This window comes from Leptinotarsa decemlineata, unplaced genomic scaffold, assembly GCF_025532065.1.
Source record: "Leptinotarsa decemlineata unplaced genomic scaffold, Ldec_3_MD MMD2_tig00002974_RagTag_RagTag, whole genome shotgun sequence".
In the NCBI taxonomy this organism is placed as follows: Eukaryota; Metazoa; Arthropoda; class Insecta; order Coleoptera; family Chrysomelidae; genus Leptinotarsa; species Leptinotarsa decemlineata.
The window spans coordinates 4655954-4675878 of record NW_027412578.1 but is presented as its reverse complement, the minus strand read 5'-3'; the positions used below and the strand labels follow the sequence as shown (position 1 = coordinate 4675878).

At 32.0% G+C, this 19925-nt stretch overlaps 2 protein-coding genes across 5 annotated transcripts; one reads left to right on the top strand and one right to left on the bottom strand.

Annotated features, from left to right (window-relative positions):
- Positions 1-2076: 2076 nt before the first annotated feature.
- Positions 2077-19925, top strand: LOC111505367 (uncharacterized). Of its 4 annotated transcripts, none has more exons than XM_074177308.1 (6): positions 2077-2095; positions 10186-10285; positions 10476-10672; positions 11981-12315; positions 15115-15393; positions 18270-19925. In XM_074177308.1, exons 2-5 carry the CDS (start codon positions 10199-10201, stop codon positions 15333-15335), a joined length of 840 nt encoding a protein of 279 aa, XP_074033409.1. In that variant the 5' UTR covers positions 2077-2095; positions 10186-10198; the 3' UTR covers positions 15336-15393; positions 18270-19925. The 4 variants fall into 4 exon arrangements, with proteins under 4 accessions (XP_074033409.1, XP_023015933.1, XP_074033407.1 ...); XM_023160165.2 differs by lacking the exon at positions 2077-2095 and adding an exon at positions 9840-10000; XM_074177306.1 differs by lacking the exon at positions 2077-2095 and adding an exon at positions 9841-10086.
- RpS23 (Ribosomal protein S23) lies at positions 5940-8793 on the bottom strand. The gene is made up of 4 exons (XM_074177305.1): positions 8646-8793; positions 8158-8317; positions 6883-7081; positions 5940-6076 (listed from the first exon to the last, which is right to left on the bottom strand). Exons 1-4 carry the CDS (start codon positions 8647-8649, stop codon positions 6008-6010), a joined length of 432 nt encoding a protein of 143 aa, XP_074033406.1. The 5' UTR covers positions 8650-8793; the 3' UTR covers positions 5940-6007.

Here is a 19925-nt window from a genome sequence, read left to right as displayed (position 1 = left end):
TTGATGAACTATCAGAGTTAAATTCTAAACTCAAAAAACAACCTTTTCCATATAAATCATACGGAAATTAAATTTACAAAGCAGGGTATTTTAATATTAGGTGCTGTGGCTTTCACAGGATATTTTTTCATCATTTTCAACAATATTTTCGATATATTAAAGAAAAAAAAAATTTCGATATTTTTTTAATCAGTCTAATATACAGTGTGTCTTACTTCTTATGGAAACACCCCCGTATCATCCGTAATGATAGAGGTGGAATGATGAAAATGCTCAATATATGCACTTACCACGTGATATACACTGCCCGCCACTCGCGATGGAACAACCCATTTTTACGCTAAAACATACCAGGGTGCAAAATAGTTTGCTTCCAATACCTGAACCCCTTCATTCTATCTGGAGAATACTCTCAGGTATCACAGATGCAGACATTTTCACAGATTTTCAGTGAGTACTACAAGAGCCGAATTAGGGTAGAGACAAATGTTGGAATAATAATATGATTGTTCTATTCTTGGTGATTCCTAACAGCGAACATTATTATTATTGTGACGACCAAAGATGCTATTGTATAGCGAAACACGTAACACAATTTAGTAAACTTCCAAGTGGAAATCTCATATTAGAGTTATTTTTATACGTTAACAAATATACAAATATTTAAGAGACTTTCTCCTCAGTTTTGTATTTGAAACAAGTTGAACCACGTTCGCAAGAATTCTTGAATGTTTGAAAGGGTTATATTTTTAGGAGTGACTAATTTTTGGGAAAGAGAGCATTTGGTTTTCTACTACTCATCTTGATACAGAAAAATGTGGGAATCTTCCAAAGGAAGGGAGTTATCAATTTTGAAAGTAAATGTATGCATAGATGTGTATATCATGCAAAAAAGTAATTTTCAGTCACAAATCTGAAAGAAAAAGCCTCCCTGAAACAGCTAGTTTCATATAAATATTAAATTACACAAAAGAAAAATTCTTTCAAAACAAATACTTTTATATGAACACTGAATTATACAGAAAACATTCCTTATAAAATTTAATCAGATATCATTTACAGGGTTTCTAGGCAATATACTAAATGAAAATAAAAATTTTACTTACATGGAACACTGTCATGCTCACTGGTAGACATCGATGTTTTGCCGTAAGACACTTGCCTTAGGCAGGGCCCCCGCTAACATATGTGCAAAGTGTGCAATGCACACGGGCGCCATCCTTTAGGGGCGCCAAAATCTAGGGTAAAAATTTGCAATGATTTTCGAAAAAAAACAAAAATTAATTTTAAAATAGAAGTTGAGAAATTAAATAGGATTAGGTATAAATACACACGAAATTTTATTAGTATATCATCCAGTTACTGCCGATTCCTATGTTGCGAGAACATGTCACGCTAGTTGCACCCAGACCGATTTTGGACGGCCGACTTTGTACCGGTCGTCCAAATTCCAATAGTGAACCACATGTGGGAACGGGACCTTGCACACATGCCTAACGGTGATCGTCGCCGGTAAAATACAGGTGAGCAGCCGTCCACTGCCACTGTATCGCCGGCAGTACCGGGAAGTAGTGGCGTACATGACCAAATACACTCTTGCATACTCACCGGTTTTTTACCGACCATTCCAGTCTCGAATGCTCGGTGAAATTGTAGTTACTACGCATTAACTTCGTTCTGGTAGTGCGTGCTAATTACGACAACAAAGCAACTGATTGTTTGACCGATAAGAATCCGGTGAGTGTGCAAGCACCCGCTACCAATAAAATATCGGCCGATTTAATACTGGCCGTCCAAAATCGGTGTGTGTGCAACTAGCGTCAGGCGGTGATTTTTCCTGTTTAGACATGAACAATGCCCGGAGCGCTATAAAAGAGATGATGCATCGCCAGAGGCGTTTTTAAACCGGTTAGTTCACTGGACCGTGCAACAAGTGCATAAAAATAAGTAATCCTATTAATTATTGCATTTAAAGTTATTTTTATTTTGTCAAGTGTTGTGTTGTATAATATTTTGTTTACTACTTTTTTTCTTAAAAATCAAATTCTGAATACCTGCTGACTCCAATTTCAACGGTTTGATTTTTTATAAATTGGTAAGTAGTCCCTACTTTAATTTATACTATCAACATTAACCCTTTATAGGTTACTGGTTATAATTATTTTTTGTTTACCCAAATATCTTTTTATTAATTGAAATGTCATGTACAGGGTCTTTGACTTCATTTACGTGCTTCCTAGAGCCTTCATTATGTCAAATAGAAAAAAATGTTTTGAGCAGAAGTTGGAGGTTTTTTTCCTATAGGTGTTATCTTTTGAAGTTAAAGATAAAAACAAAATCGCATCGAAAATGAAAAAATATAGACAGCATCCACATTAATGAAACATCCTGTATATTATGCGGTAAAATAAAAGCCTTTTTTTCTCTGATTTGAAAAATATATATGTTGATATCATTTGGGCGAGCAGTTTTTAAATTTTTGAGTTATATTAGCTTAAATAAATTGCAGAGAAAGCCATGGAAACAATTAGAAGAAATATAATTTATTTTCAATAGTCCAAATAGCAAACAAATATAAGCATAAAACATTTTTTTTCTATCTGACATAATAAAGGCTCTAGGAAGCACATAAATATAGTCAAAAAGTCAAAGACCCTGTACGAATTTAAAAAAATAATTGGTTTTTTATTAATGACTCGCTTAGTTTTTATGCTATCGATCTTTTCAAAAAACCATGTTGTAGGTTTTTTTAAGGGCTATAAGATCAAATTAGTTTAATACTCTTTCTGCCTTTATTTTTGAAAGGGTTTAAGTGAATGGGCTCGAACAAATTGCTTTTTACTTGAGTACGTTAAATTTGTTTTCATTACCTGATGATACTGACCTCTTGAGTATTTTACAATATATATTTGGAAACAATTCAATCTCCACCCTTCCAAACTTAAGCATTTCACTAAGAATTCTTCTGACATTACCTGTATCTGTAGCGTCTGGCGAGCGATCTTTTTCAAAGTTAAAAATCATTAAAAATTATTTAAGATCGACAATGCTTCAAGAAAGATTGTCCGGGCTAGCGATATTAGCGGAAAATATCGCTGCTACAATAGCTATTTTGTATTTTTCTATCGTACCTAGCTATCATTTTTGATTTTATAACGAAGTTACCTAGGTATTTTTTATCAGAAGTATCTGCATATTGCATATTTTTTTAAATATCTAGACATTGTAGACATTAGGCAATATTTCTGTTATTTGTTCGTAAAAAAGATGTGATTTTTAGTTTCGGGTTATTGTTTAGTATTTATAAACAACGTGTCTGTACTCTATCAGTAAAGTAAATGCTTTGAAATGAGTGTGAACAAGAATTTATTTTGTTATGATTTTATTCTGTTTGTTTCATTTTGATATTTTAGTCTACAAATGAATATGACTTCTAAAGTTCAGTTTTTTGCTTTATTGCAAGCACCTACCTACTTTCAAAAAAATAAATAAAAAAACATGATCCAAAATGCCTTAAGGGGCGCCAAAATCCTTTTTTTGCACACAGGCGCCAGTAGCCCTTACGAGGGCCCTGGCCTTAGGGCTCTTATGAACCGATCAGTACCAAAATTACACAAACCCTCTTTGAGCAGTTTCGATTAAAAATTCACATTTCAGGTTGAACATACAGGGTGATAATTAAGTATGTACCATAAATTTAACAGACGATTTTTTAGGAATATTCAAGACGAAATGTTCATATAAACATGGGTCCGCAAATCCTTCGTTCTCAAGATACAGGGTGTTTAAATAAAAATTAAAAAAAGTTATTCCTGAATATCTTAAATATCCTTTACCTAATTTTGTTGTAATTTGGCAATGGTATTTATAACATTAAGGAGCTAATTTAGCCCGAACGTGATTCAATTTATCAAGTCCATTGGCGTCTCGAGCGGGATTTGAACGAATATTTTTGACCTAAAAATATACGCCACTGACTATTGTGCAATTTATATTATTTCTTTGGACTAAGCAATTAGAAATACAACTTTTTTGTCTCTTGAATTTTTTTCGTATCTTGCTTAGTTTTTGAGAAAAAAAGTCGACCTAATTGCATATCCCTGGACCTCACAAGGAATAATATGGGGAATTAAATATTTCTTTTGGAAATTATTATTTTTACAATTTCTCATTACTAATTATGTAACAATAACAACAAATATTAAATAACATTAACATCTAGACTAATGAATTGCACTAAATTAAGTGTTGGAAATGGCCTCCTTCGGCTTCAATACAACTGTCTAGCCACCGCATCATTGAATTTCGCACTCATCTGAAACTACCATGAATAATAATCAAGGGTTGCCTTGGAAAACGAATGGAGCATTTATAATAAACAACTTGACAGTTGTCAACTTTATAAGCTTTTAATTTATAATTGTTATTAAAAGTGTGTTTAGTGGTTATTTTTCGAACCATTTTTGTAAAACATGGTTCAATTTACTAACGGTGAAATGGCAGATATGCATTTCTGTTATGGAATGGCTCACGGAAACTAGAATGCTGCAAGACGCATTTACCATGAAATATTTTCTCAGCGTATAGTGCCTAATATCTAATAGAAGAACTTTTGTACGTCTCCATGCACGACTTTCTGAAACAGGCAGCTTTAAAAGATCGACGGTTGTCATTGGGAGGCCTGCAACGGTACGAACAGTTCAAATTGAAGAAGCGGTTTTAGATGAGATACCAGTACTCGGAAAATAGCTGAAGAACTGAATATTACCCATGTCACAGTGCGGCAGATTTTAAGAGCGCAACAGCTATATCACTATCACATGCAACGTGTGCAAGCTCTATTGCCCAGATATTTTCCTGTAAGACTAGCTTTTTTTAATTGGTTACGCGGTAAAATAAGAAATCCAGGTTTCCTAAGTTGAATATTGTTTACAGATGAAGCTTGTTTTTTTCGCAATTCAATTATTAACTTCCACAACAATTACATTTGGACCGAAAACAATCCACACGCCTAGATAGAAATTAATTTTCAAGAACATGGGGCCCACACCTATGGCCACCTCGTTCGCCCGAAATGAATGAAAATATTATCTCTGGGGACACCGTAAAGCGTTTTTATACGAAACTGCTATTCAAAGTGAAGAGGATTTATGGAATAAAATCATTAATTCATGACATAATAAAAAATACGCCACGTATTTTCAAAAGAGTGCAAAATTCAATGATGCGCCGGTTGTATTGAAGCCGAAGAAGGCCATTTCCAATAATCAATTTAGTGCAATTCGTTAAATTAGATGTTAATGTTATTTAATATTTGTTGTTATTGTTACATAATCAGTAATGAAAAATTTCAAAAATAATAATTTCCAAAATAAACATATAACTCCCATATTATTCCTTGTGAGGTCCAGGGATATGCAATTAGGTAAACTTTATTTTCCTTAAAAACTAAGCAAGATACGAAAAGAATTCAAGAGACAAAAAAGTTGTATTTCTAATTGTTTAATTCAAAGAAATAATATAAATTGCACAAGTCAGTGGCGTTCATTCCAAGTCAAAAATATTCGTACAAATCCCGCTCGAGACGCCACTGGACGTAATAAATTGAATCACGTTCGGGCCAAATTAGCTCCTTAATGTTATAAATATTATTGCCAAATTACAACAAAATTAGGTGAAGGATTTTCAAGATATTTACGAATATTTTTTTTTAAATTTTTATTTCCAACACCCTGTATCTTTAGAACGAAGGATTTGCGGACCCATGTTTACATGAACATTTCGTCTTAAAATCACCTTATCGTCTGTTAAATTTATGGTACATACTTAATTAACACCCTTTATATCTAATGTACACAATTTTCAAAAATTAGGTTCAAATAAAAAAAGGTTTATAAAACAATATAAACTAATTTTATTGATTCAAATAAAAAACCATATAACTTTGAACTTGCATTTTATTGAAAGGCAAGCATCAAAATATAAAAAATAACAAATTTATTATAAATTATGATCGTGGTCTCTCCCTTTTTTCCTTGTATAAAGCTAAAAGGGACACATTAGCTACTTTGACAACCTGAAAAAAAAAAAAAAAGAAATTTAAATCAAATTCTAGTTAAAAAAAATCAATTGAAATAGTTCCAATAAATTCAGTTAAAAAAATAGAATGAATCACATAATTTCATAGGATTGGCTCTATTTATCTTCATCATGAAAACGTTAAGTCTTTTTAGCAATGAAAGAAAATCAACTTGATTAACTGGAGACAAGTACTTCACAAAATCTATCTTGTTTAATGTATACATTGAACACTCCTGATGAAGCTATTGTATAATGAAACGTCTGTCGAGTTTTGAAACTATTTTGGGAAATCTCAAATGATTTTAAAATGTGTATGCTACGGCTCAAATCGACTGCTGAAAAATTCCATAATGAATATTTTTCAATTATAATGATATCAAAATATATGCTGTGGTCAAGATAAGGAGAGCTAGAATGTGAAAATCACAAGATATAAAAAGTCAGGTAAATTTGTAAAAAGTTGTCCATTCAAGAGCTTATCTAATTGTTATAAAATTCAGGAAATTCTGATTGGAATATCCAAAAAGAACTGAAATGCGCCAATTTCATTCCAATTCTGCCCAAAGTTATTATTGAATATGTTGAAAAACAAAAAATCTTATAACCACTTTTCAAGTTGTACAAAATGCTAGATTTTCAGTTACTGAGCACATTGAACAATAATCTGGATAAATACTGTATAAAAAGGCAAAATTTTTCTGAACAAAATTACTTCAAACAATCAAATAGAAGTATTAATTTGATAACAGACTTTCAACACTTTTTTTTCCCAGAACTGAAGTGTTTTGAGAATTTGCTTACCTTAAATCTTACTCCAGGAATATCACCAACAGCATGACCTTTTCGTCCAAAACCTGCTACTAGGACTTCGTCATTTTCTTCAATGTGATTCAGACAACCATCCCTAGGTACGAATGCGGTAATTTTTTTACCGTTTTTAATAAGTTGGACTCTTACGCACTTACGAATAGCAGAATTAGGTTGTTTGGCTTCAACTCCTCTAAAAAAAGAAAGCATCACTAACGCAACTGCAAAACTAGGACTGTTATCTATAATGTTAATTATTCTTAAATTTGTATTCTGGCAAATTTCAAGTTTCCACACTTATGGCAGAAGCCGGTTGGGTTGACGTTTTGCCCACTCAGTCAATTGGTCGTTATGAGTTGGTGGTTAAATCTGCGAGGGAGTACGACCGATTTCCACAGCAAATCGTCTAACGTGCTAGGGATCGCATGTTATAAGGTAAGACCCCGTTAATCCACAACTCGCACAAGTTTCGACTTCATAGAGGTGGCAGCTGGTTAAAGGAAGAACAGATTTTAACCAGAGATTCATTTTTAAAATGGTTGATTAGTCACACCAAGCTCAATAAGAAATATCTCAATGTGATGCAGATGCCAGAAGACACTAGCATTACTCTTATAGACACATGTATAAAATGTACGGTAACAAAACTTCATAGCGGTCAAGTAGGGAACGTAAGTAATGGATGCAATTATAAGGTGATCCAATTCAAGAAAAGGCCCCAACGCCAAACTTCGAAGAAACGATTGCATCTCAAAAAGCTGCCAAAAATATTAAAAGAACTGACGAGTATGTTGTAATAGAAAACATTAACATACATTAATATGATTTGTGAATAGCAATAGATTTCCTTCAGATATCACATGGGATAATTCATGCAGAAAAAGGAAATACAATCTTTGAAAAATCTAGCAACATATCTTGGGTACATTTCTAATAATTACAAAATTAAAATTCTGTAATTTACCAAAACAAACTGAATATGGTGATTGAAAGCAACATTTCGCACAGAATTTTCCTGTGATTGGAATTCACAAAAACCAACTCACTAGGAAATCCTGCGCAAAAGATTACAATTACTCTCCTGGTGCGGATTTTTTCAACTGTAGCGCACATATCAGAGCGTATAGACCATCGTTTCGTCTATCCAATGGTTCAGAGCGCAAAAGATGATATAGCATCATAATATAATTAACGCCAACAAACCAATAAGGAATAGTTTGGGCGGTCTCTAAATGCATAACTTAACCAAGAATATTTCACCAAACTTACACTTTCTCAAGTACGATTCCATTAGCGTGTGAAGCTCCTCCGAAAGGATTGGCCTTCCACCGTGTTCCCAAGTGTGCCTTTTTGTAGTCTTTGTCGGCCCATCTTTGTTGTCTACGATGGTTCACATGTTTTCTTGCAGTCTTCAATCCACGGGGTTTGCCTAAAGCGAAATATGGCAATTAGGGGAAATTTTAAAATTACACACACGAATAAGATGTTTTTAAACTGTTGATCCGATTTTTCAAACAAAAACTGTTCAGGCATTGTCGCATTCAAGGATGATTGAAGATTATTTTTGAGTGACACATTTCATGAAGGCGTTGCTGTGGAACGAAAATGAACTAGTTTGGAAATGATTGAAAAATATGATGTAACTATCAATACTACACGACATTTAGAAATAACACAATCTAGTTCAATTGTATTACCACTGCAAAAACTAGTATTTATTCACCAAAACTAAAAAATGTACAGAAGACAACACTCACCCATGTTGACGATTCTGTAACTTTAAGCAGAAAGAACAAACGACAGACACCAACACTACCAACGGATATACCTTAATGGTTACTCATAATCAATGTAGCCAACGGAAAAAATATAAAGATTACGAGATAGATAGACCATGTTGCCAAATTGAGTCGTTCAAATAGATGTGATGCTTATGATATCAACAGCAAGATACTAATAGATTTCCTTGGAATTATTCTGAAACCTTTTATAATTCTCATAAAGGGATATTTCTGTTAAGGTGCATTTCCAATGCCTCCAATTTTCCAAAGTGGTACCATATACGAAGATTATATTACTTATTATTTTGGTATTGAAAATATAATTATTTTTGCAGTTTCACAATATTGTTAGCCTCTTTGTGGAATTATTTGTTGGTTATTGTTTTACTGTTTTCTTATTTGATTGTCTAACTGTTTACTCATAAATATGTGTAGATGTTCACAACCTAGTGTTAAAATGAGACTGTTTATTTATATGACCTGCCACAAACGATATGTATCGTAATTGAATAAATTATCTAGCTATCATCTATCTATCTATCTATAAATAAATAGAGTTTTTCATTCCTGAAACCTGTGTATGTTCAGTATCTTTTATGTCCTTCATTTCTCAACGCAAGGAAAGATGACAGAAATACACTAAATATGTGCTGGTTCTAGCAGTGGAAAACGCTATAATTCAAATAACGATAAATTGAACTTGAACAAGATTTTGAAACTTGAATTCGAATTTAATTGAACTACCACCTTAGTACTAACATTTTTATTGTAAATTCACACTGTAAATAAATTAATTTACAGTTGTACTAACGAATTTATAATTTTGAATAATGGCATTTCAATCATTTCTGTGACCTAATGTAAGTGCAAACTTCTACAAATGAATATTTTCCTTTTCCAATTATGTATTACAAATTTAGTTGTAACAATCATTGGAAATTTGAACGTGGAATATATTAATTTAGTCCAAAATTGTGTTGTAGTTAATTTTTAGTTGCATTCCACTTTCAATCCACAAAGAAATATTTTCTATCTGAGGGTGATTCGTAGGTGAACTGAAACTTTAGAAGAAAGTTGTAAAATAAAAACATTAATATTTACATCAGTTGTCACTTGGCCTGTTGTACTCTCCAGAAAATATGCCTAAATGGGATCGATAAAAAGGACGGCTTTTATTTGACAGTAAAGTCACCCAGCAAAAGCGCACTTTTTGTATATTTTTTAAAGAATAGTTTATCATAATTGCATTAGTTTGGTGATATTTATTATTTTTGATTGTTTTTGATAATTTGTTACGTGTACTACTCAGTGACTTTTATGAAACTATTGAGGTAATAGTTTGAAATTAAAGTGTATAATTAATCAAAAATTGTTTTGTTTATTTTATTGCTTTTTGACAGCCACAAAAATATTGTAGGTAAATAAACTATTTAAATTTAAACCATTTTATTAACTGCAACGAAAATAAATGCTTTGTTATATTTTATATTAGTTTCAAAATGCCACTTTTTTCCAGATATCAATGAATTATGGATATTGGAGATGATGGTGATGATTTCCATACAACGATTGAACCTGTGGTTATAATTAATGATGAAGAGAGTTGTCTAGAAGAGGTAAAGTTACTTTTCAACAATATAAAAGAATTCAATAACTTTCTCACTTTAAATTACATCAAGAAATGGAAAATACTTCCTATTGATTTTCTGTTTGCTGGATCTTTTATAACTGATCATTAAAATTTTATAGATTTCTTGATATTACTTTGCTATAAAAATATCAGAGGTAGTAAACTTTATTTTTTAGGATGAGTACAAAGATATCGTCGAGGATCCTCTGAGAGGGGGAGACTATGGAAATGATGAACTGATAAACTCCATTGGTCCGGAAATTTCAATCATACCTGTTAAGAAAAAGAGACCTCAAATCAAAATTAGGCTATTCGAAAAAGAATATTCCCCTTCACAAGATGACAATATTTCCAAAGTTCAGAGTATAACAAGGTCTGCATGAATTTTTATCAAAACCTTCACTTTTCTTTAAATAATTCGATTAGATAATGAAATACTTTATGGAATTTCATTTCAATATGAAACTTAATTGACACGTCAGTCATGAAATTTTTTAAAATTATATGAAATTTGGTTTCAAGGAAAAATATATGAAATTCTACCAAATAACTTGAGTAAAATAAATAATTTGGCAGACATTGATCAATATATTATTGGAAACATGACATGATTATAACATACAGCTATCCAAATTATAATATTTAAAGACTTTAAAGTTATTAAAAAATAGTTTAATGATGATTTATTTAAGATAAATTGAAAATAATAATAATAATGTTCATTTACCAATTCCAGAAAATAGATTTGACAATTAAAAAAATAGGTAATTTGTTAACAAACATGAAAACCCTCAGAAAATCGAAGTTATTCCTTTTGTTCATTATAAATTTTTAATTGTCAAATTTAATAAACAAAGCTTTCCAAATTCCTCAAACCCTCCAGCATTAAATAGTTGGAAAAAAATGCATAGAATCCCTAGTGTAATCAGTTGACCCTCTTCCCCATGTAAATTTTTATTTATCAAATTATCAAATGCTATCAAATACAGTGATTATCAAAATCTCAAGGGAATATAATTGAGAAGTCTAAACACAGTTTGTACAAACTCAACTATTATTAAATGTGATTGCACAAATCTTGGATAATTCAACATTTTAAATAAAGAGTGTTACTATTATTATTAATGTATTAATATTTATTAGTAATTTTACAATGTGATTTTGAATTGTTCATTCATATTGAAATTGCGTAAATGTAAATAAACATTATTGTTTCATTATTTAATAATACATTCATTTAAGCCCAGGAGCGCCAATTAATTTTTATTGTTGTTTTTATTTTTATCCTTGTGAAAAGTTGTTAATAAAAATCTTTCTACAAATTCAAACCGTAGTTTGGGAACTAGAAATTGCCTTGTATACCTAAAAAGGTTTTATTTAAGAAAAAACAACGATAAAAATAAAAACAACAATAAAAATTAATTGGTGCTCCGGGGTGACTTCATTTATTCCAGTGGAATAAATGAAGTCACCACATCATCTTAAGATCTTGATCTGCCAATGTCCTTTCTCTCATAAAACAAAATGTAGGGTGTCTCCAGAGGCTCCAATAGATTCAATACATCGCCAGAACACTTCGTGACATGACTATCGTCATCTGATCTTTATCTGTATTTATTTTGCCAATAGTTTGTTAAAAATTCTAAACATTGGGATTGTTTATTTTTTATAAATTTCTCAGGTCACCTCGAGAAAAAGTTCGCTTGATTTCTAAAGATGAAGCTTCGAGGGCAGAAGATACTTATACCAGAAGAAAATCGAGTCCTCTAGAAAAGTGTCCAATATGTAAGAAATTTTTTCGGCGAATGAGGACGCACTTACTCAAGCATGAAATGGTAAAACGTGAACCCGAAGATCGTCTATATTGCACCTTGTGTCAAAAGACCTTCAACACCCACAGCAATCTTGCCATCCACATGAGAACCCATACAGGAGATAAACCCTACATTTGTGAAATATGTCAGAAATCTTTTTCTCAAAGTTGCAATTTAGTCAATCATATGAGGGTACATACAGGTAAGATTTAACATTGATTGATTGATAATATGTTTATTGTTTTAGAATAGAATTCTTGTTACAAACACAATATCATAAATAGAATTACAAATATGTTAATATAAACATGAAGTATAAGATATGAAGTATAATTGTAAGAACTAGGACAATGAATAAAAATATGTTTTAAACACAGTAAAATCGCAAATTCTACACATTATAAATCACAGGGCATCGTCAAAATATTCTTGTAGGTCATAATAGGCTGTATCACTTAATAATTTTTTACTTTTTCTGAATATGATAAAAGAAGTATCTTTGATTTCATTGAGAAGTTTATTATATATCCTGTTTCCATGATATATCAAAGAGTTTCGAACAAAACATGTTATCGGGATTGGTATATTCAGTCCATTTTACCGCCTTGTGTGGTATGTGGCTGTAGATTCATAGTTCTCCCTATTTTTATGTATTATCGATACAGTTTCCAATAAAAATATTGAAATAACCATAAGGATTCTATGTTCTTGAAAAAGGGCTTTAAATGAATCACACCGTTTCGCTTTACATAAGTAGCTAATGGCTTTTTTCTGCAAGGCAAAAACCGACTGCATAAGTTGTTTACTGCAAACACCCCAAAAAGATATACTATACCTTAGATAAGAGTCAATCAAGGCATAGTACACCACTTTTGCTGCAGCAAACCCCAGTTCCTTTGAAATGTTTGTAGGTGTGAAACATTCTGATGTCAGTTTTTTGTTGATGTGTGCAATATGCTGAGAGAATTTTAAATTTTCATCTAAATAAACTCACAAAAGTTTCAAAGTGGAGTTATTTTTTATTGTGTTATTGTCTAGGGGATATCAGGTATATTACACTTGAATTCTAATATATTTGTTTTGCTGGTATTCAATGATGAAAGATTCGAGTCAAATCAATTCTTCATTTTTTTCATGTCTTGGCACATTCTGTTATGAAATCTGTTTTTGTCCTTGTCATGCTACAATAATGTGTCGTCAGCAAGTATGGTCAAGCTTCCTGTAATCGATATGTTGGTTAAGTCATTAATATATAACAGAAACAGTATAGGACCCTAATACAGAGCCTTGAGGTTAGAGTTAGAAGACATTCTCACAAATTGTTTCCTATCAGAAAGGTATGAACTAATCCAAATATGACTGTTGTCCCTTAAAACCATATCTTGTGAGTTTCTGAAGCAATATGCTGTGATTGACACAGCCACCGCTGCAGTGGCTTCCCCGCTATTGATTTCATTATATACCAATGGCAATACTGTTGAAATACACATTTAGCACAGTTAAATAATATGTTATTCGAAGTGATATGATCGACTTGTTTTAAACATTGTTATATTTGTTTTTGTCAATATTTAGGCATAACCTATTCTTGTTAACCCACTTACACACACTAGTGTACATTTGTTTCATTGTGACATTTGACCTATTTTTAGTGAAAAATGGAAGGTGGGTATCGGCAAAGGTCTGTTATCTCAAGGATTTTTACAGATTATTTGATCATTGAGATAAAGTATAAATAAGTTTGATTCTTTGAGGTACTCGAATATCAATGAACATCAAACCTCTGTGAGGCAGACCACTCATATGCGACACCCCTTACCCTTTATCTTTGTAATTCATGAAATGCTTTATAGAAATCTATAAAAATCCCTTAAGCTGTGAGTTTTCAATTGAGTGCTTTTGAAACATTATTTATAAACATACATAGGTGCAGCATAAATGTGCAGTAGTCTTGTTTTTGTGATTCCCTTTCAGCAATCAGATAATCTGCTATTGCTAATCAATTGATTTGAGAGTGTATTATTCACAATTGCTTCAAAAACCTTTCCAATACTTGAAAATAGAATTATTGCTTCATACTTCTCTATTTTTTTCTTTATCACCTGTTTATTTGAAACAATAACATTAAGAGAAATGTTCCTCGTTGAATCGATACATTTTTGAGGTAAGCTAGATGTGTAAGCAGTTTTTCAAAAGCTCTTTTAAGTAAGGCATTTGAGATGTCTTTACAACTTGAGGACTTTAAATATTTCATGTTTGCATTAATATTATTTCTTCTTCACATTTTACTGGTGAAAAAATGGTAACTACGGGAAAAAGTTATTCACCAGGTCTATGCTACTATACATCAAATAACCAATAAGTAATTAACCGCACAAATAACAATTTGAACAACTTTATCAAAAACAATAAAGACAACACTTCAGTGTCGGATAGATCAGGAGTATATAACTTGACTTGTCCAGAAGTTTATATTAGCCAAAAGGGGAAAACCTTTTTCCAAAGAATAACAGAACATTGGAATAGATTTTTGAATGTCAAAACCAATTACACATTTGCTAATCATCTTTTGGCAGTGGGACATGAGTACAATAATTTTGAAAATTTACTGAATGACCAAATAGAATTGCATTCTACCCCTTTATCAAATCTGTTTTCTAATGTGGAAATGTGTATTAGTTTATTACATTCAATGAATTTGTATTTTTTATACTGTTTGAATTAGTTTATTTCTGAACAGAGGAACAATTATTAATAAAGAAGTAGGTAGAAGGTCATATGATTTGATTTGTCTGAGGGAGTAGTGAACCACTTGTTACGGTTGTTACTGTTCTGTGAAAATCTCACAATAACTTATTAATTGAAAATAATTTCAAATTTAGAGAGCACTGATAAACACCAAAATAGCATACTTTATAAGCTTGACACTTGATGAGTTTTATAGATTTTGTTTAGGGATTTGTCAAAAATAAAGTAATGGAAAACTCTTTTTTGTCATCAGGTGAAAAACCATTCAAATGCCCTCATTGCGATCGTGCTTTCACTCAGTCTGGAAATCTAAACAATCATATTCGCCTACATACTGACGAGAAGCCTTTCAAGTGTCACTTTTGCGAGAAGGCTTTTGTGCAGTCTGGAAATCTCAGTTCTCACATAAGGAACAATCATCAGTACAGAGACAACACATTCAATCCCCCGATATTCCCTCAACATTTGATGTAGATCCAATCGGATTCTTTCTTTAAGCAGAATAATAGATATCCATATCAAACCCAGTAAGGTATGTATGGGGTGTTTGTTTTTTTGTGAGATGATAGCAAGAAAGCTTGTTTCAGCGACAGATGATAATACTCATGTTAATCCACAAGAACCACTTTGGAATCAAAATCAATTTCAAACGAATATTTTTGGGCTAATTTTATTTTCTGTTGCCAAAGTTTTTACACTTCATCTAATGGTTCAGTTAGCTTAATGTAAAGATAGCAAAAGCAACCAAAGAGAAAGCTTTCATTGAAACTAGGGATTTCATTTATTCATTTATAAATTTTATTTGACAGAGAGAAAAGAGTAGGCGTGCAATAGGATTCTCAGTCAAATATGCTTTCAAAAAACAAACTTACTCTATTGATACAATTTGTCGAGTTTCATCTCTTAATAGGGACTTAATAATAATAAAAATTGATTATTTCCAGTCAGACAATAAAATTAGGTAGGATGTGTCGATGCAAGATACAAATTCAAAAAGAAAAGAAAAGAAGAAGACAGGCTCATACTCTAAAACTCCGATGAATACGAGTTAATCAAAGAATATTTACAAAGCATAACACATGTTTTAATAAATGATTCTTTAATGATTTTTTGAACACAGAGAAATAGTTCAAGGCCTTTAAATGAAGTGGAAGGTGGTTATATATCTTTGGACCAATGTATTTCAGTTCACATGATGTTACTTTGAATCTAGCTAAGGGCAAATGAAAATGGTTTTTGGTTCTAGTATCAAGTTGATGGAGTTTTAGATTCGTTGTAAAAGTTGATTTATTTTTGAACACATACATACACAGTTCAAAAGTATAAACTGATGTTAAAGTTAGACCACTGTACTGCTTAAAAAATACCTTGCATAATTCTCTTTTTAAACAATTTGAAAATGGAAATGGGGTCTTATGACACATCTTTTTGAAGCTCCTGACTAATTCTTCACAACCCTAAAATATAATGAAAATATTTTCAACTACTACAAACTACTACAACTACTACAAACTACTACAACTACTACAAACTACTAAAACTTTTTCGAAATGAAGTATTCATGCATTAATTTCATCATCCCAAATTTCAACTTTTTGAATTGACTCATTCAAAAAATAAAAGGGGGGACATTAAAAAAATGAACTGTATATTTGGTAATTGACTCTGTTAAAACTGTTTATGAATTCATGGAGATATACTTGAATGAATTGTGTTTTGAAATTGATTGGCTTTCCAGTTGGGGAACTCATCTAGAATGATTCCCAAGGATACATTGTGATCAGTATTTGTTAGGGTCACATTGTTCATCATGAAATATATGATTTCCACTCGGTTTTGCCAATTGTGAATAAGAATAAGTCCTGTTTTGTCTGCATTGAAGAATAAATCATTGTTACTGAAGTAGTTTGTTGATATCCTGCTTACTATTCTGGCACAATTCTGTGACTACTGCTTGAAAAATGGAAAATACAAGTAAATTGAGTTCGAAACATTTTGAAATTGATAGTTATGAAAAAAATACTACAAAAATCGGACATCGATTATGATGTCATACTTGTTAATCCATTCATGTATATGAATGCTAGTGTTTATTTGCTTTAATGAAATGAATAAAAACACTTTTGTCTAATTTCCACTAGTTATTTTATTTTTACAGCTGGTTTCGGGTTTTATTCCATTATCAAGTTTAAAAACTTTGTTTATATTATTTTTTTAGTTGGGTTCTGCTAGCTTAATGTTAAGCTAGCAATTTCTTCATTAAATGAAGGGCAAAAAATTCGGGAGTGAAGTACGGATTTACCCCAAAATTATATTCTTAAAATACTTTCCAAATTGCTAAGTGGTTCTGCTGGTTAATATCAAGATTCATGCCTATAATATCAAAAGTATTCTAGATTATAAGAAGTATGCAGTTGGTGTACGTAAAAGATAAAAAACACGTTGTTTACAATTTTCAAAAAAGTATATACATGACATGCCCAAGTTCAGGTGAAAAACATCTTATCTCTTGCCTCTCACCGACGACTTTGTAGGTATATGTGGCAGATACCCGACAGAAAAACAACAACTAACCCAGTTAATGCCACGCAGAAAGCTGAAGTAAAATTATCAGGCAAGTGTGCAACGTTTTCCATTTGGAAGATTTTTCGCAAGTAACTTCCTATATATGAAAAGCAGAAATTCATTTCATTTGCCTGGGTTGACCACCGATAGACGGTTTCGGAGTACTTGCTTCTCGTCGGGGAGGACATTTCAGACGGAGTGAACCGTCTGAGTATTCCGAACAAACTGAATGTCATCGTGATTTCACCCAGGTTTGGAGAGTCCGAACAAACAAAATAAATTCCAACTAGTCATAAGCTCTATTTGCAGTTGTTTCAGTAGGATGTCCACTGCGCCATCTGTAGACAAATTCCGGAAACAACTCCACAAACACATACTCCGGGGTGAGAGTCAGAACAATAAACATATTTCGGAGAGGTGCATATGACATGCCCAAGCTCGGGTGAAAAACACCTTACGCCTTGCCTCTCATGTGGACCTATGACTTTGTAGGTATGTACTCCAAAACCAATCTATCTGTTGTTGTCCCGACCAAATGAATGTAATTTCTGCTTTCCATATATAGGAAGTTACTTGCTACGAATCTTTCAAATGGAAGATGTTGCACAGGTTTCTGATGGCTTAACTTCAGCTTTCTGCGTGGCTTAAGCTGGGATAGTTGTTTTTCTGTTGGGTATCTGTCACACGTACTTATAAAGTCATAGGTCTACATGGGAGGCAAGGGGTAAGGTATTGAAATCATTTGTATCCTTGGAAATGTTGAAATATTTCCAGAGAGCTATTCAATGTTTAGTTTTACCTTGGTATTTCACTAATTATTGCCTCCAACCAATTTTTGTTCAGATACCTTTCCATAATCACTGCAGTGCCTCTGGAGTCGTGATGGCAGTTAAATCCTTGGTCGTATGAGCAGTCATTGTATAAGGTAATATTATCATGTGTGGACTACTAATGTGAAAGACTTATGATGTTGTCAAAGTGGATTTTCATGTGACATCAAACAATTGAACATATTTTACGGACTTCTTGAATACAGAATAAAGTAATGTCTGAGGAGCCTCAATTTTTTTCAGATGTTCTAATTATCAAAATATAATATTGAATGAATCTTGTTCGCATATTGTCAAAATCATTAGTACCACGGCCAAGTATTAGATGAAAATTACTTTGCCCAAGAGTAGAACTGGGAAATACTTCTAGTGTATGTTTACCAATCAGGTTGGCATATAATTTTCAAATACATTAGTTTTATTATATTTTTGGTTGTACTCTCACACACTCTCTCTCTGTCTCTAAAATATGATCATTTGAAAGAGGCTTGCTCTTGTGTCATATTGAAATCCAAATTATTTATTAGTAAGATATGATCTTGAAATGAAATTATATGCAAATGTTTTGTGCCATAACTGTAGATCTCATTTTTATAAAATAGGGGCCGTTCAAGTATTACGTAAGCATATTTATTACAATTCTTCACCCCCATCCCACTTGTCAGCAAAAATAAGCAAAGCTCTTACCCACCCCCCTCCCATGCTTACGTAAACATTGCTATATATGTTTTTCATTTTTCAAACATAGACAATGTGTGGGTTGCCATATGTGTGAAAAAAAATAAATAACTACTGCTGACGTGATCAACATCTAGACCCCCCCGCCCCCCATGTCATCAAAAATACGTAATGCAAATACCCCCATTAGTGCTTATGTAATACTTGAATGGCACAATACTCGAAGCAATGAACGTTTGATGATTAATTTAAAGCTAATTTTGACATTATGATAATGCTGTGGACTCTCCTAGACCTAGAATAAAGATGTACAAAACTGGTATTTGCTACAGTCGAGTGCATAAAATAGGTGAGATTGAAATTGGATATTATACTGACTTAATTGTCAGTTTTGTCCTTCATTTGAAAAAACCTTTCAATATCTTACTTTAGAAACTGCAAGTTTATCATTTTATTCTAGGTTTGGCAAAATATTTGTATTTGTTGATTTGTTAGAAATAATATTAACTCATTATACTATACAATTTGGTAAAGTAAGTTCTCAACTAAGATTTGATTTCTGATTTATCATAGATTCATTTGTAAAAGACTGCGATTTTCACTTTTGTAAAAAGTACTTTTGTGCAATACTTTGATCTCAAAAATTGTAGTCACTGGTGACGAAAATTATTATTTAGACTGATTTTTGCATCTTTTTTAAATAGCTTTCTTTACCCATATTTGGATGAATTGACTATTTAATCAAATTAAAGTTATATGTACTTCCAAAATAGATTCGATAATATCTTGTAAAGGAGAATGTTTGTTTGCCTTGATTTGTAAATGATATATTTGTTGTGAAGGATCACATTGATATAAATAATTCTGAAAATGGTTCCTTAAGTGTGACGTGCATTTCTAATAATAATAAGATAAATTGTATACTGTATACTTTTGCATGATAAGGCAATGTAGTTTTTTAACTATGACAAATAAAATGTACCTTAGGTAA